The sequence below is a fragment of the Dermochelys coriacea genome, chromosome 14 (assembly GCF_009764565.3).
Source record: "Dermochelys coriacea isolate rDerCor1 chromosome 14, rDerCor1.pri.v4, whole genome shotgun sequence".
In the NCBI taxonomy this organism is placed as follows: domain Eukaryota; kingdom Metazoa; phylum Chordata; order Testudines; family Dermochelyidae; genus Dermochelys; species Dermochelys coriacea.
The window spans coordinates 17,583,410-17,609,934 of record NC_050081.1 but is presented as its reverse complement, the minus strand read 5'-3'; the positions used below and the strand labels follow the sequence as shown (position 1 = coordinate 17,609,934).

The 26,525-nt window shown below is 49.7% G+C and overlaps 1 protein-coding gene across 1 annotated transcript in view; it reads right to left on the bottom strand.

The window, feature by feature from the left end:
* Positions 1-3,160: 3,160 nt before the first annotated feature.
* MGAT5B (alpha-1,6-mannosylglycoprotein 6-beta-N-acetylglucosaminyltransferase B) overlaps positions 3,161-26,525 on the bottom strand; it is a 171,923-nt gene continuing 148,558 nt past the window's right edge. Inside the window, exons 16-19 of the mRNA XM_038372302.2 lie at positions 15,046-15,120; positions 12,378-12,652; positions 8,511-9,736; positions 3,161-7,703 (exon numbers count right to left, since the gene is read on the bottom strand). Of these exons, the coding sequence (XP_038228230.1) occupies positions 9,538-9,736; positions 12,378-12,652; positions 15,046-15,120 (549 nt within the window). The 3' untranslated portion in view covers positions 3,161-7,703; positions 8,511-9,537. The remainder of the gene's footprint in view (positions 7,704-8,510; positions 9,737-12,377; positions 12,653-15,045; positions 15,121-26,525) is intronic.

Sequence of the window (26,525 nt, the reverse complement as noted above, 5' to 3'; positions counted from 1 at the left end):
AACAACCGGTTCCAGCGAACCGGCTCCAGCTCACCACTGGATACAAGCAAACCTCTCTGGGATGTGTCAGAGTTCCCAGCTTCACCTGCTGACATGCACACCTGGCTTAGCTCCTGTTCTCCCAAAGAGGCTTTGGCTGGCTCCCCAGTGGGTGGGTTTCTCTGCCTTCATCTCGCCCTGGTTGCCGGCTGATGTGCCAGCCCCAGTGACATCCTACCCTCTGACGGTTCTGGAATGGGATGAGGCTCCTCTGAGCCTGCAACAGACACTGTTTCTACATCAGTCCCCAGGAGTGGCAGCATAGCACCTTTAACACAGGCTGAAGTCCTTTATTCGTCCACGGTGCAAGCCAATGCCAGCTCCTGCAACACTGCCCCAGGTCCCCTCTATCCTCAGTCTCTGCTGAGATTGCCAGCATGGAGCCTGATTGGAAAGGCGGCTGTATGATGCAAGCTTCTACCCACAGGACCTGGCTAAGACCTAGCATCTCATTTCACATAGGCCACCAAACAAACATCAGCTCACAGCTGTCTGGGGTCACTCCCACCCCATGCAGGATTCAAACCAGTGACCCCGAGGTAAAAAGTCCCACCCCCACAGAGCCATCCACTGTTATAGCCAGATAATCTTTTAAGAGCCATCTCCCCATCCATTTCATTGCAATCATTTTGCTTTCTCTGACCCTACTATCAAACACATGGCCCAGGCAGAGCTTCCCACCTGGAGGGACACCCCCCAGGCTGCTGTGTATGGGGCTCATCTCGCTGGATCCCAGCCTCCTGTGTTGAACGGAGTCCAGGCACTGCCCCTGGCTGGGTCTCTAGGCACACTCTGGGCCTGCAAATACTCTGGCACCTGCTTCTGAGAGCTGAGACCCTGCAGTCCAGTGGTCCTCAAACTTTTCAATCATGGCGCCCAGCCCAGGAGGTAGGGCCGGGAGTGAGGGCCAGGAGTTGGGCCATAGCTCTGAGAGGGGGCAGACAGAGGTAAGTGGGACCGCAGCTAGGGATGGGTCTAGGGCTGGAAATGGAGCCATGGCTGGGGCTGGGCGTGGGGCCGGAAGTCAAGGCTAGGCCATGGTCTGGGACAAGGCTGGGGCTGGGAGCAGGGCCATAGCTGTGGCTGAGGGGGGGCTCCCACCGGGGGACTGGCCTGGCTCCCCCACATCCCCCCAAACATTCCTCCATGCCTCCCTTACAGGGGTGCGCTCCACAGTTTGGGGACATCTGCTGCAGTCCAACTTCCCAGCCCCTGGGCCTAGTGCTGACCCCTCACACTTCCCTGTAGCTTTTAAATGCCCCACATCTCCAGCCACCTGTGCACTCAGGTTTACAGCTGGGCACAGCATAGCGCGATGGACAGACACAGGCTGTGTGCAGAATCCTAACACACCACTACTATTTACGTTGGTTGCATAAGAAATACATAGATCTAAACACACCTGTGCTCATCTCCCTGGCTCAGGTTCCTCAATACTTTGCGGTGTTCTTGGGGCTTCCCCGGCAGCTTGGGGCTTCTCTTTAGGATCCTGGAGTCTCTTCCCTCTTCTCCAGGTCAGCTGACTTCCTTCTTCCTGGGCTGGTCCCTCAATTACAAAGGACTTCCCCCCCCCCCCCCCTTACAAAAGCGTGCTCCTCTCTGCTGCCCAAGCTTCCTGGGGGCTCTCGTGGAGTCCCTTGAGTTTATAAGTCCCACCAACACCCCTTGGTTTCTTTGTTCTGCTGCTTTGTTCTACTCTTCACTTCCCCCTCCTTGCAGAGAAACTTGATCAAATGGGTTGCTCGTTTCAAGCAACCTGCTTGGCCTAACCATTGTTTGGTCAGAGCACAGTCATTCTAGTTAATGACTCTCCATTGACCCTCATCTGGTAGATATGTGACACAGCCCTTGCCAGTGGCCCTTCCATGAGTTTACAATTTCAGAACATCAGTCAGACTCCCAAAAACACAGACACCAATTCCCTAGATCGTCAAAGTCACTAAAACAGCATCCCCCACCCTGGGGGGGCCCTTTCACTCATTGTCGAGTGTTTTCACACACGCATTAGCCCAGGAGTGCTGTAATGCCCCTCCTCTACCCCCTGCCTACCCTGCTGCTTGGATGCCAGGGGAAGCCGACTCCTGACTGAGGCTCTTCTAGATTTGCACTTTCAGCCTGAAGGGTAGGCCAGCTGTGCAGCTGCTCTCTGGAAGCAGGAGCAAAAATGGGGCTGCTCCGTGCTGCTGCAACCTTTAGTGATGACTGGAGCTGCCACATATATACACGCAACCCCCCCCCCCCCGCTGGGTTAAGAATCCATTGAATAAGGGCAGGGGGAAATGAGCCCTTAGGAATGACTAACACATGGAGCCTATGTAACCCACACGCCTCCTGGGTGTGTTCTGTCCCATCTAGTAGTGGAGGCTGAGGAAGAGAGACTTAGCTCACAGCCAGTTGGCTTTTAGTTCATGCACTAACCTCCAGAGGTCCCCAGTTCAATCCCGCCCGCCGATGACTGGGGTCTGTCGGTATTACACCTGCTCAGAGTTATTGGCCCTGGCAAGATGAGCCCTCCGTGCAGCAGGATTTAAAAGTGGCAGGCTGGATTTAGAGGGTGAGTTTGCTCCAAGGCTGTTGGAAGGTAGAACAAAGGGGCAGAACCAAGCCAGCTTCAAGGAGTGCTGTGTAGGCACTGGGCCAAGACTCCTGCCCACAGCTTCCCTCTAACAGCTAATGAGTGCCTTTAGGGAAGTAATGTGGCTAGTGGCTTAGGAACAAAGAGATCTTGGTTCTATTCCTTGCTCTGCCCCTGGCCTGCAATGCACCTATGAGCAAGTCACGTGCTGTTCCTTAGTTTCCCCACTCACCCTTTATTTATCTTCTCTATTGGCTTAAAACTCTTCAGAGTAGGGACTGCCTCTCACTCTGTGTTTGTACAGCGCTTCGCCCAATGGGATCCGATCTTGGTTGGGGCCCCTAAGTGCTACTATTATGTAAATACTAATAGTTTTAGACCCATTCAAGACTTCTGTTAAGGTGGCTTCCTGCTCTACCCAGATCTGAGCCGACAGAACATCTTTTCAGTGCTTCAGTTGGAATGTTTGAACTGGACACAGCAACTGTCTCATTGGATAGTAAGGCAGTAAAAGGGAGAACAGATCCAGCATGTGACCAATCTGTTTTATTTTTCAGCCCTGTTTCCACACTTCATATAACTTTATAGCTATTTTAATTCAAAAGAGGTTATACAACTCCAGTAAAAGAAAAAACAATGTTAGCGCCAACCCTCCAATAACAAACTAGCTTTCACGGCCAGGCCTGAGTGAGCAACCCTACAATAACAAACCAGTATTTGCATCCCTGCTCAAATGTACAACTCTACAATCACAAACCAGCACATGGATCCTCGTGCTCATGAGCCACCCTGCATTAATAAACCAGTCTTCAAATATGCAATCTGAGACACCACATTTTGGTAAAGGAATGGGAAAAAAGAATTGAAATGTGAAGCACTCAAGCAGTTTCTCTAGACAATGGTGACTAATATGGATACTTTACAAATTATGACAAGTACCTTAAAATGATTTTTCATACTACATTTTCACTGCTTTATGCGAAGACTTGTGCTAATGTAACATGCATGGTATGAAATATTTGGGTCCCATCTTTCCAGGTAAGGATGAAATATTTTTGTTTTGTTTTATCATTTCACTGATAGAGTGCATTATTGGTTTTAATTCATAGGGCTCAATTCTCATTTATGCTAAGGCTACTTTACACCACAGGCAGTGTAAAGGGGACTTAAAATGGAGTAAATTACACTTACTTTGATTGCAAACTCATGGGGCAGAGCTATCTTATAGATCTGTGTTTTACAGCACCTAAAACACTAGGTCCTGAGTGGGGCTCCGAGGTGCTATCCAAATAATAATACACCTACTCCCACTGTAAGGCCCCTCAAACTGCTAGAGTGATGCAGAGTGGCCCCCTGTGTAAATGGGAATTAGGCCCATCATCTCCTGGAATAATTAGATGGAGAACTCAAAAGGATGTTGATATGGGGGCTCTCGGAGACCCAACCTGGAGAGATGAGAGAGGCTGACAATGAAAAACCAAATGCAAGCAGCAAAAGAAATGATCCACCACATCCTTTTCCTCATCTCGCTGATGTATCAGTTATTACCAGAAATAAATATTGTTAACTCTTGAGTTGGCTCGATTGCATCCCTCCCTCCCCCAATACGTGCAGAGTGACTGTCACCGCAGAAGCTTTCCCAATTACTCCTCGTGTGGGGCCAGATATCCGCTGGTGGGCCAGCGGGGAGCTGGCGCTTTGTTACAGCAGCATCTCCTAATATGACAGCATTGAGTGGCATGCATGGTGAGGGGCAGGTTTACGTGCCTCAGCCAGAGGCCTTTGCTCCCCACATTTCTGGTTTTCTTTGGCACAGAAGCCTGATCTGCTGCAGAACACTGCTCATTGGTCCCTCCAACCAGCCACATGGGGGCATCACCTTCCTTCTTGTTATCACAATAGCTGAGAAATGCGCCCACCCTCTGTAGGATCCCAGGCTGAAGTAAGCTATAGCTCACAAAAGCTTATGCTCAAATAAATTTGTTAGTCTCTAAGGTGCCACAAGTACTCCTTTTCTTTTTGCAAATACAGACTAACACGGCTGCTACTCTAAAGGCTGAGAACAGTTCCCAATCCATCCAGAAAGAGACAAAGAATGAGCCTTCCCTTTCATAAGCTGGTCATATTTATTTTCATATAAAACAAGAGACAAAGAGAGACAAGGACAAAGCAGAGAACTGTACACTTATTACCAAGGGAGAAGGAGGATACACAATGTGTGTGAATCTCTACACTACCCCCACGTGGCACCATTTCAAAATAGCTCTCTGAGCAGGGAGCTGGTGATGCTGCTTGGTCTGCGTATTGCGTGTAGTGGATTTAGGGCTTCTGATTTTAGGTTTTAACCGATAAACACCAGTACAACACCACAGATAACAAAAAAAAAATGAAATTGGTTTATCCAATAAATGCCAGAAAAACCCAGAAATGGTTACTCTGTTCGTGCTGATGTCATCCTTTTCCCAGTGATGTTTGTTTCTACAGGGGATGCTCCTGCTCTCTGGCTTGCATCAAAGAGGTTGTCTACAGGAAGCAATAAAGTGGACTCTGGGTGTGTGTGACTAAATTGGTCCATGTAGACCCTGCTCATGCACACTAAATGTTCCCTAGTGCACTTTAATGTAGTGCTGTTTGACACAGTACTCTGTTAACGTGCACGAGGGAACAAATGCACTAAACACCAGACCAGGGGTTCAATAACGAGCATGCTAAGCTTAAACCATGTGTAAGCCATTGTTATACATGTCATACAAATTAAAGTGGATCCTATTTAGAGACAAGTTTTGGGAAATACCCCCCAAAAATCTCTTCCATATCAGAGAAAGCTTCAAAAAGGCCTGATTTTTGGACATGGACATAGAATTCAAAAATCACTAAAATACCCTCCCCAAATTTAAATGAATAAAGCCCCAAATCAGAAGCCCTCTCTACATTGTATTCAGAAAGAGTTAAATGCCCATCAATGGTATCAGATACCATTTCTACCTAGGGAGATCAGAAGGGCTGGCAGTAGCCATTGGGATGGTCATGCTGCCAGAGGCTGGCACAGCAGAGACTGAAGGCTCTCAGAAAAGTCGGCAGTGCACTAAAACATGGTGCTGCTGGGAAGGATCAAAGGTCAAATAGAGGGGCTAGAAGCACAGGTTAATTGTCCTAGCGAGGATGTGTTGTATCCAGCAGCTATCTCATTTAGCAAATTGTGGCTGCACCCAATGGCAATGCATGGGGCCCCATGCAACAGAAAAACCCAAAGGCACCCTCCCCATTCCCTCAGAATTCAGACGATTGTATGACTCCTACTCCACTTGGATTTGAACCAGAGCCTGTCAGTGTTAAAGAGCATGAACCACGCCCACTTGAGCCAAAGGAGTCATGTCTTAAGGCGGCAGCAGTAATAGGCATTTATCCTCTTATACAGACCTGCCATCAGACAGGGACAAAGTCTCCCACTGCACTAGCATGGCTTACAATTGCACATGCAGACAAGTAATTTGTGCACACAAGGGGCAAAGGTGAAGGTTTTTGCAGACGGAACAGGCATTGCACTGGAATTCGCACACATGGGCCTTAAGGGCCTTGTGGCTCAGCGACCGGGGAAGGATTCAAGGTCCCCCAGATTTTTGTTTCTTTGCACAACTCAGCATCCTGAGTCCAGCAGTAATTCCTCCCCTTGGTTCATCCTACTGATGTTTCCCTTCCCATTGAGAATACGAGTAAGTACTCAGGGCTGCAGCTGGCTCAGCCCTTGGCTTTCCCCTTGTTTCCCACTGCAATGCCACTCTCCATTTTCTTTTCATGGTCTGATTCGATGGGGTTAAAGAAGTGCTGGTGGGAGCCTGTGACCTTTTAACATATATATTGATTCTTTTCGCCCGCAATAATTGACAAGATGTCAGAATCCCACCTGTTGCTTGGTGGGTCATCTTTCCTTCATTGATTTGGTGTCTGCTGATCTTCCTCCTTCCAGCCAGGTGGGGCCGTTGGCTGCACATGGACAGTGAGAACACTGCAAATCACTTCCCATTTACAGCAAGGGCAGCCCAAAGGTAGCAGTACATCCTCCACTAGGATACAGCCTGGTCTTTCTATGGCCTCCATCACCACAGTATTTGAGCACCCGCTTGACAGACAAGAGGGAAGCCTTATGATCCTATTTTACAGAGGGGGCTAGGAGGCACGGAGAGAGACAGAGACCTACACGCACAAAGTCATTGAGCTGCCTAAATCTGGGCTTTACACACCTAAATCCCAGTTTTAGGTATCACTGTGATCCAAAAGACCCCCACTCAGCTGCCTCCTAGCCCTGAAGGCACCTCAACTCACCCGGCACCTAAATTTTTTCAGTACAAGCCCCAAGGTGCCTAAGTTTCTGCCACCAAGCATGCGCACTGCTGCCCCAGGCAGGCCTCCAGGCACCTGTCTCATGCCTAAACCCCAGCACCATCCTCCAACCAGGTGGAGAGAGCGGGGCTCAATCCAGCTAGCATGCCAAGAGCCCACTTCATGCCACACACAGTGGCAGCAATGCAGGGGACAGCCTCATTTGTCCCTTCAGCCCAGTGTTAGGGTGCTCACTCTGGAGGTGAGGTGAGAGGGGCAGGGTGTAGGACCCATGGGCTCCCTGTTAGCATCTCCAGAGGTGCTGGCACTCTGATGGGTGGGCCAGCTGAGGATGGAGACATCCCCTCCCTTTGGACCAGCCCCTGGAACTGGCTGAGCAGTGGGAGGGGAGGACTCTGCAAAGGGAGTGGCCCTCACACTGGGGGTGCACACCCTGGGACCCCCGAAGAGGAGGGCTGGCGGACTCAGCCAGCATTTCTCCTGGGATTCCAGCTACAGCACAGCCCCTTCATCCCCCACTGGGTGCAGCAGGCAGTCTTGCCGTCCTTTCGCACAGCAGAGCAGGATCACACAGCCTGGGCAGGTGCTGGCAGGCCGGCAGAGAGAACATGTAGCTTCATCTCCTGAGAGCCAGGCGAGGTGCCCCCATCCGCTGCTGTGAGAACTGAAACTCCCCCTCTCTGAAGTGCATCTCACTGCACAGACCCCAATCAGGGTACGGAAGACACAGAGATCCCAAGTTGTCACCCTGGGAAAGCAAGAGAGAGGCCGCGGGGAACGACAGCTGATCAGCGTCACAAGCTGGAAGGCGGGTGTCCCAGCACCTCTTCACAAATGGGGTGAACTCCCCCACTAACTCCAGGGCAGCCCTCCTCCCCAGCCCCGCTCCGGCGCCGGGAGGGCCCCCCCCCACACGCCTCCCCAGCCCCGCGCCGGCGCCAGGAGGGCCCCCCCCCACACGCCTCCCCAGCCCCGCGCCGGCGCCGGGAGGGCCCCCCAGCCTCCACACGCCTCCCCAGCCCCGCGCCGGCGCCGGGAGGGCCCCCCAGCCTCCACACAATGGATTCTGCTCATAGGCAGTAGGGATAATTGCCAGGCTCACTCCGGGGGTGGCTCCCAGTGGAGGGGGTGAGCATTGTGTGCCCCCTCCCCCAGCAGTGAGAGACCAGCAAGTTCCTTGGGCAGGGGCCATCCTTTTTGTGGGGATCTCTCAGCTGTGATGCTCCTGCTGCCCAGTTAACCCCCGCCCACCAGCTGTGCCCGCTCGAACCTGCCAGGGGTCTGGCTGTTCCACATCCTGGTCTCACAGGGGCAGCCCACACTCCCTGGTGGTGCGGAATGTCTCCGACTGAATGGGAGATTGTAGGGCTGTTGGCCTGTCTCCCTAGCTCCCAGAGGACTAACACCTCTCCCACGGGCTGTCTCGGGGCAGGATCTTAATTCAAACAAAAAACTCACAAAGTAACACAAAACAAATATCTTCCCTTAAGCAATCCTGGCTGCAGGGGTCTTTGCCCCTATTCCTACCCCCTTTGCTCCAGGACCAGGCACCAACCTCTCTCCTAGAGCTCCTCTTCCAGCAGCTCTTTCAGACCTTTTTGGAACACACCTGACCCCTTCCCAGCTGGGTCTGATAATGGAACAGGGCTGGCTGGCCTCAGGCCCCCAGCCCCTTAAAGGGGCAGAGCATCCCATTCTGGGGATGGTGAGGACTGGCTGCTATAGCCAAGGCCTTCATCTGGGAAACTAGTATAGCTGCAAGAAGAGATGGGGAACCATTTGGTGGGGCAGGGTCAGCTCCCTTCCTTAGAATGTCCCTCTTTGGCCCCAGCTGTGAACGGGTCGATCCCTGCATGCTCTGTTCTCGCAGGTGAATGCCACAAACATCAACACCCTCCTGAGCTACCGCACTGGGATGCTGCGATGTCACGCCCAGAATCCCCTGCACTTCTGCAGGGCAGGGTTCCCAAGCTCTTACGAGTGCTAGTGGCGGGAACGGAACAAGAGACATGCTCCCGTCAGCATGTGTAGAACGCCTCCCCCTCCCCTTCCAAAGGCTGGACGGCTGATCAGACTGATAGAATCGAAGGCATCTTTCTAGATGCGTCTGGTATTGGAGCCTTCCAAGATCTGTCACCCCCGCGTAAGTATTTCTAAGGAGGTTGTTCCAAATAACTCCTCAGGAAGGGCCGGTGGTTGTTTTGCTGCTTTAATTTGATAAAAAATATAAATAAATAAACAAGGACGTTAAAAGAGGATGAAACGCAAACCCAAAGGCTCCTGGTGCCTTGTCCTACTGAAGCAGCTCTGGGCTCCTCTGAAGTCCAAGTGGGCTTTGGTGTGGAAGGAGACGTGTCTCAAGAAAAAAAAAATCCAACATGAGCAGATGGTCATTCACGGACGTTTGACTGGCAGACAAAACAACCAACAGAGTCTGACATCCAAAGTCTCAACATGAGTTTCCAAGAAGAGGGAGCTGTCCTGTCCTTCTTGGGTATTGCAGAAGCTTTGAGAAAAAGCTACTTGTTGCGTGTAGCAGGTCACAATACACGCTCTCCAGGCTCTGGGAGCAGGGGGTGGAATCATAAGCAGTCCCTGCACAGAGCCACTTGTCCTTTCCGGTAATCACGACATGGGCAGAGGCGCCGGTACTTGGTGCTGTAGCCTGCACAGCTGTACAGCAGCGGTTCCTTCTGAAGGTAGCACTCCTGCACATTTTCAGCCAGTGCTGGGTAGAGATGGCTCATCTCAGACTCCGTGGTGTCACAGGCAATGCGAAGCCTGGGAAACAAATACCCCAAATTGAATTTTGCTGTGTCAATCTCTGCACCTGTTCTTCAGAGGGTTTCACGTTGGATCAGAATATGACTTTAGGGAGGGCTGCTACATCTCTGGGGGAGATTTTAACACTACTGTTTACAGAACCTCCCTGCTTCGAATGTCACTGCAGACCTGTCCCTCCCCCACAATAACACTAAGCTTAAGTGATGTATGATTTGCATAGTAAGTGCTTGGAAACTACATGTGAGTAACCTGAGATCTGTGTGACCCATGCAGCCCAGATGTGAAACCTGTGAGATCATCCCAACCTATGTGTGCAATCCGCATGGCCCAAGCAAACCACCCATGGAATCCAAGTGACTGGCACAAGGACACATAATAAGCTCTCTGGGCCACACTGCACTTTCAGACGGCCATGTGCGGCAGCTATTGATTCCAATGGGAGCTGCTCCCATGCATCTGAGAGATTCTAGGCACTTGTGTGACACATGTGAGGTGCATGTATCAGATCCATGTGTGGGTTACTGTGAGAGGAGATTGGCCACAGGACAGGGATAGGCCAGTGTGATGGGTTACGCCCCCACCCCACAGACAACAAGCTAACAAGCATCTCTGCACTCAGACAGTGCCAAATAGCTGCACCTGCAGAGCATGCCCTACCTACAAGTGAAGCTGGCCATAGAGGAGTGGGTGAGTTTCCCAAGAGGAGAGGCTGATAGAGACAGCTAGGGAGCCCATTAGCCGCACCTGACCAGTGACTTGGGCTTGCTTTCCTCCCTGCCTTGTTTAGGGCAGACAGACATTGCAGCCCTGTGCGGTGCTCTGGACGTCTGTTCTTCTCTGGTCTAGCTACAGGACGCTGACGGAGCAGCACCAGGGACTGGAGATAACTGGACTCAAAAAGTACCCTGGGAGTGAGCTCAATTCCCCTAGAAAACCGCGAGCTAACCAGGAGGGGAAGTTCCAGATGGGACCCAGGGGCAAGAAACACAAAGAGACGACAGCCAAACCCTGAGAGCTGGGTTGACTGCAGCCAGCACCTGCAAACTCCTTGGAAAAAAGAAAAGGAGGACTTGTGGCACCTTAGAGACTAACAAATTTATTTGAGCATAAGTTTTCGTGAGCTAAACTGTAGCTCATGAAAGCTTATGCTCAAATAAATTTGTTAGTCTCGAAGGTGCCACAAGTCCTCCTTTTCTTTTTGCGAATACAGACTAACACGGCTGCTACTCTGAAACTTCTTGGAGTAGCACTAGAGGGAGGAATGGACTGGATGGAACGTGAGATTGTCTTGCTTCCTCCAATCTGTAGGCGCTAGAATGCTGGGGTCTCCTCTGGCCAGCAGCAGAATGCCCCTGGGTCTCTGCATGCCCAATGGCTCTACCTAATAAACTCCGAGCTGAACTACTGACTCTGAACAGGTGATTTCATTCTGAAGGGGAAAGAAGGAGTGGAGTGAGTGGAATCTGCACTCGTGCTCTAATTTACCATATAAGAATGTCACTAGGACTCAAATTGCCTGCCTGACCGGCGTGACAGAAATGGCAATGCTTGCATTTTAATTGTCCACAGTGCAGCATGGAATCGGGAGGCAGATTTATGCCCTATTAAAAACTTCACTGCCTGTGTGTTCAAAATGGAGTGTTATAGAGAAAGATATAAAAGGCGTGGGGAGAGGGAAAGGTGCCTGAAAAATCCAACTTTTGTTTTGAAGCAGAAGCCCATTTGGGCACAATGCATACAAGTGACATAAACAAAGCAGACTGTGCATGTGGGGTTGTGTACAAAGGGCACTGCAATAGACCACAGGGAGGTACAGCAAGGGGAGCTGTGTTTGCAAGATTGCAGAAAGTAGCACTGGGAGAACAGAACAACCTTGCCTTTCAAAAGGTCAATGAAGGAGCGTTGCCTAGCAGTTAGAATAAGGACTTGCGAGACAGGATACTGGGGTTCTGGTTTTGGCTATGCTACTGGCTTGATGTGCAGTCTGGGGTAAGCTACGTGGGGTCAGATTCTCCAAGGAGCTCAGTGCCCAGCTGCTCCCATTGTGATGTCTAGGGCCAGACTCTCCAAGAAGCTCAGCACTCAACACGCCCACCATATGCTGAGCACTCTCAGAACTTAACGTGAGCCATGTCTGCCCAGTGTGGCACCCTGTCCCCTTCTAGTGCTGGCCAGGCCAACTAGCACTTGATGAGCCTGTGATGGTCTCAGCTAAGAAAGGGGCATCTTTTAGCTCAGACAATACAGGCTCATGTATAAAGATCCCGAGGTCCCAGGTCTGATTCGTGCTGCCAACAACCCATCCAAGGGGTCAGCATTACGCTTAAATTGGAGCTAAGCCTGGGTGAGGAAGCTGATCTTTTCTCACCGTTCTGGCCTTAGGTCCTAATTTTCAGAGATGCTTAGCACCCATGGCTGTCACTGACATTAGCTGGCCCTGGCCTGTGCAGCTCTGCCAATCAGACCCTTAACCGCTCTGTGCCTCAGTTTACCCATCTGTAATACAGGGATAATAATGTTTCCCTATGATAGAGGAGTGCTTTGAGGGCCCTTACATAGGGGTGCTATAGCAGGACAATGGATTACTATCACCCCACCATGCAGGGGGGCAAGGTGAAGGTGTGAGAGCCATACTCACTGGAGAAACACGTCCTTCTTGTTGAGAAACTTGAAGTATGTCGGCTCGCAGACCAGCTCGTGCTCCTGACAGGTCTCGGTGCAGGCTCGCCCAGCCTCAGACACCCACACCTGCATGGAGCTCATGGGAGGCCAGACATGGGGGGCGCTGCTGCCGTTGTATGACCACACAAGGTGAGTGGCATTCGACAACAGGGTGAACGGGCTTGGTGAGCTTGCCATAGCATGGCCATTGGGCTTCGCTGGCAGAGGAGGAGAAGCTCCAGCACAGAAATCCTAGCGGGACAGAAAAGGACAGGTCACAGGGTGCCCCACAGAATGGAAACAGTTAAACATCAGGCCGGTCTGAAGGGAAACACTTTCTAGGTTGCAGCTGGGGCTCGCTCTGCTGCCTTGAGCTCAGGTCCCTTCCACCAGCTAGAAGGTAACTCCCGAGGGCCTCCCCAGGCAGCAGTTAGGGCTGCTGAATATATATGACTCAGACTCTGTTACTGACTCCTGCCCTGACCTGGTGGACCTTCACTGCAGCAGACAGATCAAAGGGCTCTTCCCACACTGCCCAGCTTTGTGAGCAAAGGATCTCAGATGAGAGGCTGTTTCTGTTCCGGCTCTCCCAGATTCCAGTGCATCCCCTCGCCAGGAGCCAGTTTACAGGGGGCCCAAAGAGCCCATGTGGCAGAACGTTCATGGGGAGCCCAGCCCCAAGGGATTTGCTCTGATAGATGCCCACAGACCTGCTTAGGATCTGGAGCTAAACTAGGGTCCCAGAGATGAGTGGCCCCCTATTTCCCCTGTTTTTTGTGGCAAGGCTCCATATAGACATCTCTCTCCTTGTCACCAGGATGTACTGATAACTGCAAAGGAACATATCCCTGCAGATACGGCGCGACTCCTCACTCATCTCCACCCAGGCACAGCCCAGACAAGCAGTGGGCAGGGCTGCTATGGTACCTGAATCACAACTACAAGCACCACCTTGCTACCCAGCCCCTGTTCAAGAAAGTCCCAAAGCTGCAATTGGCGGGTGCCACCAGAGAATTAGGGAGAAGCATCCATGGCTCCTGCCAGTACCATGCCAGGCTCCAGCCAGAGGCATTGGCCCTTGACTTTCATGAGTCTTAAACCCCCTCTCAGATTCAGACACTAATACCCCCAGGGCTGTAGGCCCTGCCACTGGCTAACTGGCTGTGTCCTGAGCCACTGGCGAGGATGTATGTCTGACAGCTAGGGTTGCCAGCCATCTGGTTTTTGACTGGAACGCCCAATCGAAAAGGGATCCTGGCGGCTCTGGTCAGCACTGCTGACCAGGTTGCTAAAAGTCCGCTTGGCGGTGCAGTGGGGCTAAGGCAGGCTCCCTGCCGGCCCTGGGTTTGCACGGCTCTTGGAAGCACCGACAGGTTCCTCCAACTCCGGGGCAGCCTGGGGGCTCCGCACACTGCCCCCGCCCCAAGCGCCGGCTCAACCGTTCCCATTGGCTGGGAACCACAGCCGATGGGAGCCGCAGGGACAGCGCCTGTGGATGGAGACAGCCTGCAGAGCTGCCTGGCTGCACCTCCACCTAGGAACCAGAGGGACATGTTGCTGCTTCCAGGAGCTGCCTGAGGTGAGTGCTGCCCGAGCCTGTACCCTGAACCCCCTCCCACTCCCCCAGCCCTGAGCCCCCTCCTGCATCCAAACTCCCTCCTGGAGCCCACACCCAGAACTGCCTCCTGCACTTCAATCCCCTGCCCCAGCCTGGAGCCCCCTCCTACACAAACCTCTCATTTCTGGCCCCATCCTAGAGCCCACATCCTCAGCCAGAACTCTCAACCATTCCTGCACCCCAACCCTCTGCCCCAGCCTGGTGAAAGTGAGCGAGGGTGAGGGAGAGTGAGTGATGGAGGGAGCGGGGATGGAGTGAGCAGGGGCGGGACCTCAGATAAGGTGTGGGGCAAGGGCGGGGCCTCATGGAAGGGGCAGGGCAGGGCGCGAGGCAAAGGTGTTCAGTTTTCAGCAATCAGAAAGTTGGCAACCTTCCTGAGCGCACACACAATAATCACTGGCTGCAGAGCCACCCAGGGGAGATCACTGGTGCTTTCAGACCTTAGGATTAAGACGGGACAGATATCCTGGAATGCTCTGAATAAAGTGGTTTAGCAGCGACTGCTCTTCTCAGATAGGCCTTGGGCCTTGACCTGCATGGCGACAACACAACACCTCCCATACAGCCCTGCCAAGAGCTCACAGGCTGTGAACCTTGGCAGTGAGGGGATCTCAGAGGGTTCCCCCAGGTCTGTAGGAAAGGGGAGTGGGTTCACAGGAGTTTCCTCTCTCACCCTGTGTTTTGCTCTGGGATTCAGGTTTCACTGAGCTCTATTTGTCTTGCTTAGAATGAAACTACTAGCCCTTCCCTGGAATCAGGGGCTGAGGAGACTCACTGCAACCCACCACAACCGCCCCACCGCTGGGTCACTCCAGTCCCTCACAACTCCCTCCCTCCCCAGTCAGGTCACTCCAAACCTCAGGCCCCTGGCTGGCTGAAAAGTGTTGTGACCCTCCATGTCCCCTTCGGTGAACCTGCAGTTTGTTGTACATCTTTAAATACAGCCTGCTAGCTATGATGCCTGGCTTGCTGCTTCCCCCAAGAAATGAAGTGGGAAGCCCTGTGGGGTGGGAGAGCGATCACAGACCTGGTGCTGAATGTAGGCGTGAATCCGCTCCAGCATCCCCTCGCAGGTGTATTCATAGGGTACGTAAGGGTCCACCTGTGGAAAGGAAGCAATAGGACATAGTCTCAAGCAGGGAAAGACCACTCCCTTCCCCTTGGCTTAGGGCTCTCAGCTGTCCACCACTTACAAATCCAGCTCACAATGCCTGTGGGAGGAGGAAAGTTACTGGGAGCTCATACTCGCACACCAGTTTTCCTAATGCCTTTTCATGTTTTCTTTCACAGCAAGACCTCCTGCAACCCATTTCCAGGCCCACCTTCATTGGTGGGAGCAGCTAATGTCAGGTGTAAAATGGGCACACAAACACACCGAGCAGTGCTCCAAAGACATGGCATGCTGCATTGCTGCCTGCTCTGAAGACTCTACTGGGCTGACTGCAGAAGCAGAGCGTTTGGCTCCCAGCAAGGGACAGCAGCAGTGTAGCTAGGGTTACTATGCTCCAGTACTAATTAATCCAGTCTTAATCATTCCTCACACTTTGCGCTAGAGCTGTGTGGGACCCAGGACTTCTGTTTCCTGGGAAGTTCCACAATTTCGATATTTGTTTTAGTTCTGAATCAGAATGCAAAAAGAATTTCAGAATTTCCTGAGAAACAAAACATTTTCAACAATTTTTTGTTTTAGGTCAATCAAAACAAAATATTTCAATTCTGACTGTTTTATATTATTAATTATTATTATCTAATACAAAATAAAATAAAATTTTGGAAAGTCCTTATAAAAACCCAGAATGTTCCGTTCCAATAAGTCGTGGTGAAATTTAGTTGAAATCAACGTGCTTCCGCAGAAAGTTTAGATTGAGACGAATCAGCAGTTTCTAGCAGGAAAACATCCCACTGGAAAATTTCTGCACATCTCTAGCCCCTTTCACCCAAGCATCTTTTCCTGGGGAGTGGTGCACCATTGAAGCAATCTGCTGTCTGGAGAGACACATGGCCTTGTCTCCAGCTCTGCTACCCCGCCAAAGTTTTCTTGGGCACTTTCAGGGATGCTGGCGATCATCATGTTGGACCTGTCAGAAATGCCAACAGACACATGCAGCCATCTGCTACCAGGAGGCATGTGGATGGAGTAGGAACTTGAAAGATAGGAGCCCCAACAACAGACGGACTCAGCAAAACAAATGGCTCTTTGTGAGACTCCCTCATTCCTTCCTTTCCCCTCATTCTAGGAGATCAGAACTCAGAATGTGGCAATTAAGAATCAAAACAAAGCCTGGAAATTACACGTATGTGGAGTGCTGCCCACACTCAGCAAAAGCCCCTACTGTCTGTCTGGTGTACCCACCTGTTGTCTCTTATGGTAACGTAGGCAGTAAGCATTTTTGGGTCAGGCTGACTTTTTGTCATACAGCACTTCGGAAGATGGAGCCCTGCTCCCTGGAAGGGGCTCCAGGTGCTACCACAACAACAACAGTTATAATATTTGGAGCTGCTCAAAATTTGTGTCACAGAAATGGCCTAGATAAAGAAACAAAGACTGTTGACATTATCAAGATGCGCCATTTCTTGCAAAAAAAAATTGTGTGTGTGTTTATCAAAACCTGCATTTTCTTACTGAAAACCGGGTTTTCAATAGTTTGGGGTAAACACGGGATGGAAAACGTCCTGGGACATTGGTTCATCTCAAACACTGCTCAGGTGTAAATGTACCAGCGGGCTTCTCAAACGACCTGCAGAGCACACAAAAGTCTGGCTAGAAGACGAAATCTTTAAAGAGCCACCAAGAGCTGGGTGCCCACTCTGGGCAGGAGATAGCCACTAGGCGATAGCTCCAGCCAGGACCGTTCTAGGCACCAGCAAAGCAAGCACGTGACGTGCTTGGGGCGGCACAATTCCCAGGGCGGCATTCCGGCCATCCTTTTTCGTTTGTTTGCTTGGGCAGTTGCACTCTCGGAGCTTGAGGTGGCAAAAAACCTAGAGCCGGCCCTGGTTCCAGGAGAGAGACCAAGGTGCCAGCATTACAGAGCATAGGGCCTGGCCTATATGGGAGAGTGCTAACATTGTAAAGAAGAGGTACTGGGGAGATTGGGATATTCCCAGGATTGTAAGAGCAGGGTGACTGGAAAGACCAAAATCTTCAGAGCATTACATAGCACAGCAACGCTGCTCCCAGGAAGATAGCTGGGAAGGGGAGGAAATTTGGGGCAGGGGAATGACATGTGAGCTTAGAAAGGGAAGTGCATTCCCTGGGCAGGTACCTCCACATTAATCCAGACTTGCAATAACTGACATATTCTGTTATGTTGCACCACCCCATCCAAACACTGTTGGCCAAGTTTTTTTTAAAGTGGGTGGCAGGTGCTCAAGAACTAGGACCTGTTTGGGTCATAGAAATGTTGCCAGTTATCTCTGTTGTACATGAAATGAGTTTGGCAGGTCTCAACCCAGTTCCTAGTGCACTGTGTCTATGTGACAAAAACCACCACAGCTCTCAGCACTAATCCAACACCTTTGCGGGCAGTCTGAGCAGGGAGACTAAGGATTCCCTGGGCCTGGAGTCTAAAGCCATACAGCAGTACGGGTGGGCTGCCTGCGGGTCCCGCGTGAGGCATGTTGGCATGGATCAGAGTGGAGAAACTTGCATGGCTGATGTCCATGCCACATAGGACTTCCAGCTCCAATGCTGCCTCTCTCACCAGCAATAAATTCACAAAAAAACAATTAAATCTCATTTCCCTAGCACTGAATAGGGGCTGCACCTCAACAAAACAACCCCCTGTAGTGGCCTAGCCAAAGTGTTGGGGAGTAGGGGGAAATCCATGGAAACATTCACACAATTTCAGATGCATTCAAATGCCATCCACCCCCGTTGCAGCCTGAGACACCCTCAGGCACATCCCTGTCCTTTTTTTAAGGGTCCGTCAGCTCAGGGCCTCATGGAACAGGCCCCCTCGTCAATGTCAGTTCAGGGTCCTTGAGGCCTTTCAGGATTTTTAGCCCAGTCTCTTTATTGCTAGTGGCAAAGATTCTGGGCAGGACCCCGCCCTCTCCATCATCGATGCATAGAGGAGTTGGGGATACAGGGAGACTATTCTCTACTGCAGTGGTTTTCAACCTTTTTTTCATTTACAGACCCTTCAAAAATTTTGAATGGAGGTGCAGACCCCTTTGGGAATCTCAGATAGTCTTTGGACCCCCAGGGGTCCACGGACCACAGGTTCAAAACCACTGCTCTATGGTAATGACCACTATTCACAGACTCCTTAGACATAGTTTGCGGACGCCAAGGAGTCCGCAGATCACAGGTTGAAAAACCTCTGCTCTTCTGCATAGGCCACAGAGCAGGATCTCCACCTGGGGTTCAAGACAGCTCTAGCGACAAGCTAGTGTGCTAGGCACAGCACCACGGCCCGAGGGGATATGATCTGCCAGCTAGGGAGTGGGCCCAACCCTTTATCAAATAATGTTTTGTATTCAACTCTCCAGACTGGCAGCATCTGAGCACTGCCCTGCAAAGAAACCCACAGCAGGAAATTTCAAAAGGAAACAAGGCCTTCTGCCAATAAAGTATTGAATCTAACCTAGAGACTCCGAGCCCATCACCTGCCACCTCCCAATGCAAACGCAGCCAGGCTAGCACTGTTTTGGGACGGGGTTTCCTGCTGAGTTAGTGACCACGTCTGAGCGGGACAGAACTCCTGAAGGTAATAATCCATTGATGGCAGCAGAGCTAAGCTTGATGGGTCCAGGTTTGGACGATGTGCTGGTGTTGGGGGCAGGAGCAGAGTCTAGCAGCAGGAACTCTGATTGGCACTGCTCTCCAGGCCTCTGCAGACCTGCTTCGTTATAGGGTCCAGTGTGCCCACTAGCGCTGATGAGGAAGGGAATAAGGAGGTAGGTGGGACGCAGAGGGAGACACAAAGGAGCACCAGTGAAACATCCCAAAGGGTGAATAATCTTTGTGTCTTGTTTCCAGTTTTGCAAGCAATACATCTTTTCCCCTCTGCTCCACCTCCCCACCCCCTTCACCAAGCCCCAGTGGAGAAAAATGCCTAATGGAGTCTCAATGGATATTTAACATTTGGAGCTTAAGCTTTATTGCACCACAAAAGACACGCTATATGTAAAACAGGGCCTCTGCTGAGACCGATTAGCATTTAAATGGAAGCTATGATTAGCAATAAAAGTGAGCAGGACCAAAGAAATAGCGGGTGGGAGAGAGCAGGAGGCTCTAGACATTAGGGTGCACAGGAATAAAGGGTTTGCCGTGCAACTCTGGAATGAGACCAGGCGCAATGAAATTACTGAACAACGATAGCCCTGCAGCTGGCACCTTGCCTGCCTCACCATGATTAATGCAGTCAACAGCACAGACACTTGAACCTGTTTTGTTGATCTTCCCATATTGCATTGAATCCCACTCTGTCCCACTGAGTCATTTTTCTCATTATCCCTCCGTTCTTCATCTGCTGTGGCTTGCAGTTTGACTTCTTCCTATTTGTTTTCTGGCCCTGATTAGCATTGCCCTAAACCCCTCTAGCCCCCACGTCAGCTTGGCCTGTCTCTGCCTAAAATCCAAAGGGACGGCATCTAATAGTTATCATAAGCGGCAGATGACACATGACAGAACACGTCAATGGAGAAGTCAGAGACGCGCAGCATGATGTCATGTGGCACCAATCCCAGGGGTGTCCCAGAGGCACTGGGCCTAGGAATGACTGCAATAAAGCACAGCTTTATATTTTAATTGGGAGCAGACTAATGGATGAGAGAAATGGCCATCTCTTGTGGAGAGGAAGGGATGGGAAGAATGGAGTCCCTGAGGTGACTTCCACTGGCTCTCAAATGAGGTCATAGTGGTGCTGAGAAGCTCCATGCTTCGTGTTGATGGAAATATTTCTTTTGAAACATTTTTTAATGAAACATTTTCATTTTCCTTAAAAACGGTCAGAAACCATTTCCTAACGAGCTCCACCCACACTCTGGCCAAGATCCGCCTTCCTAAGCCCCCGCCCCCCAGACCATAAGCCACCTGTGTTTTAAAACTACCTCTGCAATTGTTTACTTTCTCTGGTTTGTGATGCTTTCATCTGGGCCTGGAAAGATCATTTTCCTCTCTGCTGCTATTCAGTGGTATATGCGGTAGCAGAGTATATTTTTTCTTTACAATGTTTAATGGTGGTTAGAGCTGGTGAAAGGTGCCACAGCCCAGGAAAGGGCAGGCCTCTGTCTATATATGTCAAGTTGGAGGCAGCGTCAGCTTCCCCCATATCCTCCTCTGCCAAGGTGCCTCAACCCTGACTTAGAGGAAGCTCCTCTAAGAGCAAGAAGGACGTTCGGTCTTCATGGTCAGTTTAGCCCTTTGTCTCTCTGTGGGAGATGACCAATTTAAGTGCAGTTTTGGGGTGGACATTTTGTGACAAAGACAGGTGCCTAATAAGAATTGGGCTGAGACCCACCAAACATTCTTTTCACCCAGACCACTGAACAGGTCAGTTATTACAGATCTGGGGCCAGGTTTGAAAGGGTGATCCAGAGATTTTTTTTTAAATAAAAAGACTCTCCTCTCCCATTACTGATTCTCTGAATAAGCCAGTGCCCTTGTTTGGTGATTCTGATGGAATGGAAGCAAACTTTGCTTTAGTCTTGTTCATACACCATCCAGCACAATAGCAATGGTGCCTAGAAACTACAGTGACAGGCACATTGTAACAGTGTAACACTATTGCAAAAAAAGCAAACATCATTCTGGGATGTATTAGCAGGAGTGCTGTAAGCAAGACTCGAGAAGTAATTCTGCTGCTCTATTCCACGCTGATTAGGCCTCAACTGGAGTATTGTGTCCAGTTCTGGACACCACATTTCAGGAAATATGTGGATAAGTTGGAGAAAGTCCAGAAAAGAGCAACAAAAATGATTAAAGGTCTAAAAAACATGACCTTTGAGGGAAGATTGAAAAAACTGGGTTTGTTTAGTCTGGATAAGAGAAGACTGAGAGGGGGCATGATAATAGTTCTCAAGTACATAAAAGGTTGTTACAAGGAGGAGGGAGAAAAAATTATTCTCCTTAACCTCTGAGGAGAGGACAAGGAGCAATGGGCTTAAACTGTAGCAAGGGTGGTTTAGGTCAGACATTAGGAGAAACTTTCTAACGTTCAGGGTAGTTAAGCACTTGAACAAATTAGCTAGGGAGGTTGTGGAATCTCCATCACTGGAGGCTTTTAAGAGCAGGTTAGACAAACACCTGTCAGGGAAGGTCTAGATAATACTTAGTCCTGCCATGAGTGCAGGGGACTGGACTAGATAACCTCTCGAGATCCCTTCCAGTTTATGATTCTATGATTAGGGATAGATATATAGATAGATAGATATATAGATAGATAGATTGTAAGACTAATGGAGATGGGAATTAAAAAGTTAGGGATGGCCCAGGTAATTCAAAAGCTGTGTAACAAAGAGATTCCATGAGTCAATTCCCTCTCACTCCACATACCTAATCCTAATAAGCAGAAAACTTTCAGCCACCTAGATTCTGGGTCTTTGCAGTCAGTCTAATACCCAGGGCTGTGAAACAGGAAGACGCTTTTGGCAAAGTGTGGATGCTGGGATAAAGCAAATGTATTTTCAGCAGCTCTGAGTCAGTGTGATATCTGACACACCGCCCCCGTGTTCTGTCTGCTATTTATACACAGCATTCAGCTTCTTCTCTCTGGATTGGCACTATCATTTAAATGAATGGCATATATTTAGCATGGATTATGAAACACTGCTGTTCGTATGGAGGATTCTTTCTACTTTCACTTTTAATCAGTAGAGTATTGGCAGAGGAATGATGTAAAGCCATCCCTGTTTCCTTGAACAGTTACCCTCACATCCTGAAATTTACAACTACCCACTGGAAAATCACAGCCACTGCCTGAAATTGATAATTGTCCACCACTTTCTGTTAATGTATTTCTTGCTTTGTGCACAGGTACTCTTATCACAGTTCTCTCTCTCATCACCTTTCTTTAATGGTTGCTCAGATACTACAGTGATGAGGATAGATAGATTCATTCTCCACACATGGACAATGCTGCTTGCTGACTCCCTTGTAGGACAGGCAACAAAGTCTCCACTGTGAGCAACACTGCAACTCTTACAGTGCTGCAAACTTATTCCTGGAAGGATGTACTTCCTGGAAGGAACTTTCAGCCCTGGACACTGGCGCTCATAGGCCATTCCTGACTATGACCCTAATAGCATCCTACTTCCAGAGGGCTAGAAGCTGCCTCGTAAGTAGCAGTGTGTCTCAGCTGGCCTGACCAGCTTAGAGTATCACCCCAACTCACTGTTGTCATAATCTGTATCAAAACAGTGTCATGTAAAGTATCCTATGCGAACTGGTAATGCATTGGCCATTAATATTATGGTGTGGTGCGTATGTAGGGGTGATATATGAAAAATTCTAAATATGTACTGGAAATATGGACTTAAAATGTGGTTGGCAGGAAGGACTTAATACCCCCCCCCGCCCTAGACAAAGGAATGTGGTCCCCCCTGCTTGAATGTGCCTCCAATGTAGGTTGAACTAATAAACAAACACAATAAAGGTACATGTACATAAAAGGTAAACAAAGCCATCAAACAAGGGAGTGGGGGAGATAACTAATTGGACTGGGAGGGAGAGACTGCAAAAATTAACATGGCATCATTTCCCTGTTGGACACAGCAAGCTGAGCCCCCAGGAGGGCTTCTTGATGTTGAAAACAAAGATTAACTTTGATGATATAAGTAGGGAGAAAAAGTCATTTTGGTCTCCTTCAGCTGAAGAGAAAAAAAAACCCTACTGCTTCAAGCTCTGTGTTAGATCCTGGCTAAGAACTGGCCAGCCATGCTGGAAAAACAACTGGGGTGATAAAACTACTTTGAACAAAAGATTCTAGTTTGTTAAGGTAGGTTTAGTATTAGAAGCATAATTTTACCTTTGTTTGTTTGTTTGTAACCATTTCTATCCCAATTCCTTCTACTTGGTATCACTTCAATATCTGTTCTGTCTTGTTTTTATCACACAATCATCTCGGTGTAGAGTTTCAAACTGAAAGGTAAAATCCTCAGTCTCTTTAAAGGAGCAGCAAAGCGGGCTGTTGGTGTATCAGGGCTCTGAGCCAAAATGCACATCACAGAAGCACCCAAGATTACAGGGCAGGCAGTGATACAACCCCTTATTGGTCTGGGTGAACCCCCAAAGCATCACACTGACTCAGTCTTCCAGAGGGGTATTGCCTAAGTGGGTAAAAATGGGATGGCAGGGGAGATGCAGCAGGGTACTTGTGCAGTACTCCTCCCCTGGCCCAGATGCACCTCTCCAGAGTGGGACACACCTTCAATAAATAGGTCTCAAACTAAGAGACGCCTACATTATTTTTTTCTGAAAATGCTGTTCCTTCATTTCACCAACAGTAAATCTCAGAATTATTTGTCTCCTTTTGAAGTACTTATCAAACCAAAACTCAGAAGGCTCAGCCTGGAGAGAAGATATCTCTAAGCAACTTCCTGCCATAAATATCTCAGCGAGACTGGAAATTACACCCATTATATCTAATTACAGGTGTGCGCAGTAATCAGTTTCGACATAATGACAGGCGTTGATCCTGCCTATGAATTATTGAGCACGCCCTGACTTGGGAACTTGGATAAAAGGATCTGATGGGCTCTTCTGAGAGTTCTTTAAATAGTAGTTCCTTTCACAGAGCAAATTGCAATTGCCTGTCTCACTCTTTACCAGCAGAATACTGTGAATTGTCCTCCATTTTGCCTGACACAGATTTAAGGGGAGGCAGATTTCCCCCCCTTTTAATCCTGGCATTGCCAAGGAAGTTCAGTTTATTCCTATTCATTATTTGTATTACAGCAGCACCAGAGATGCCCCCAACAAAATCAGGGCCTTATTGTGTGAGGCACTGTATAGACAGTCCCTGCCTACAAAAGCTCATAACCTAAAAGAGAGTTTGTAATAGGTGGATGAAACAAGTCTGTGGTAGGTTAGGGGCAGGGAGAAGGTGGGTAACACATTATCCCACTCCTTTTTCGTGTATCCTTAGTAAGGTATTGAGAAGGGTAAGGGATTATTAATGGGATACAGAACCTTTTCCTTGTACTGTAGGTTGATAGTTGGAATCTGTCCAGGCTAATTCTGGCTAGTTGTTTGGTGGCCGATTTAAATGAGTTGGATAGTTTTTCATTCCAGATCCCAGTGACAAGTGTCCACATCACACACACAAAAATCACCAAGGGAACTAAATGGTACCTTTGGTGTCAATCCCCACCGAGAGGCAAAGGCTTAAAAGGGCCTGGGTCCTTAAAAGGGTCCTCTGAACTACGGCACAATGTTCAGGCTAGCTGGCCCTGATACAGTATGCTTGCCGCAGGAATTCTTGTTGATTTCCTCCTGGGGATCTCAGATGCTGCATGGTCCCTCCATGTCCCACTAGGGCAAAATCTAGCCCTAAGTCTCTACTCCTACCTGGCTTTCCTGGCAAATGGGGTTGGGGGTGGGTGGATATTGAGGCTTTCCCAGGAAGACAGCAGGGAAGGGAAGTTAAACGACACACCAAAGCTGACTCAGCCCAAGTGGACAGGAGGTCACGATTAACGTGATTGTGAACCTGTTGGCTAACCCTGCCCTTGCTCACACTTCGGCAAGCCTGGTCGAAGGCTATGGGATGACAAGGGTGTAACTTGAGGCAGAATCTGACCCAACGAGGGCTGTACCCAGAGTCTTCTCCTCCTTCACAGGGAGCTGTCAGTCTCGTGGCAGCCAACGTTCCCGGAGTTGTCACTCTCGTGGCAGCCAATGTTCCCGTTGTGACCAGCATCACCAACAGCGTGGCTGTCAGCAGGAGGCCAGGCCTGTCAGATTTTAATTAAACAATTATCTTCAAGAAATTGGCACTCTGTTGTGGTCCCAGCCGCACAATCAGAATTAGAAGCAGAAGGGAAAAAAGACAAGAAAGCGAGTGCAAACAAGCCTGCAGAAATATTGATAACAGACAGGACACCAGAGCTGGTGCAGAGGGGACGAGTGTTTTGATCACAGAGTTAAGGGTGAGCAGAGAAGATGTGGTGGCAATGGGAGAAGGAGGTGGCGGGGGGGGGGAGACGGACGTGAGCAGCGGTGAAGGTGAACAATCAGAACAGCGGTAGGAGAGGAGGCATTGAGGTGAGCAGGGAAACACTGCCCTCACAGAACATCTCTACCCCAGTCCAGGCCTCATTTCTCACTACCAGGCAGGGAACAGATGATGAAGTGTTAACAGAAGAGGCATCAAAAATCACCAGCAAGAGTTACTGTGACAGGTGGCACAAGAGGCTAAAGAGGGAATAAGATTTCTTAGCTCTACTTGGGATGAGATGCAAATCTGCTCAGCTATAAAGAAGGATGAGTGGGAGGGTGGGGACGAAGAGAGAAGACAGAGACCTGAGTGTAGCAGAGAGAGCCTAGAGCATTAGGCCTGGTGCAAGACTTGAGGCCTGAACTGTGAACCAAAGTCAGGGATGTAAGTTCAGCGTCTTGGCACAGGTCCTGCTGGCACTGCTAAAACACACCAAATATGTAAACACATTCCAGCAGGCTGGCACAAGTACACCCCAACCTAGCACAAGATAAGATGGTTTGACAGAAGTGATGAACAGAGATATTGTGTCAGAAACATCAAGAGTAAAGTACCCAGACAGAAGTGGTGAACAGGAATATTTTGTCTGAAACAACAGGAGAAAGGAACGAGGGGAGGTAGAAAACATATCACGAAACACGGAAGCTGGCATGTCGGTTGTTTAGCCCAGGTTGTTTGTCTCAATCTATAAATCTTGGGTCACCTCGCCTTAACTCTTTGTCTGGCCTAAGGGGCAGCGGAAAGACCTGCTGCTGACTGAACTGGTCCATTGTGATGGGCACACGTGTGTTAGTGTATCTATAGCCACTGAGCAGGGGTGTTAATACGGTGCTTAGTCAACAATAAACCCGGCCGAGCACCTTCGCCACTGAACTGAGTATGTGGTTTTTCTGGGCAGTTCTATCGAGATCCGCTGAGCCAGCCACATGTGTAGAGCTGGGATAGCACGCGGCGAGAACTCCCACGCAAGCCAGACCGACAACACCGAGGAGATCCTAGAACCAAATCCCATCGACTGGACACATTACCTGCCCTGCTGTCTGGGGGCAAGAGTCTCTCCATTTCCCCATTACAAGAGAAGGGAGTGAATGGATCATAAGGCAGGGAAAGGTAGGTGCAGTATGGATGGAAGTAACCCATGAAATGAGTCTATGAATCTAGCCCATGCTTAGATGGCCAAGGTGGTGAGTCCATCATAATAAATCCACCTTTAAAGATTTTCACTGCAGTAGAGTGAGGTGTGAGTGTGTGAAAGGGTCATACGGAGCCACATGGATGGGGCACTCTTGGAAACCTCGCCACAGATGCGACAGAGCCAACCCTACCTGTAGCGCATGACCTGAGA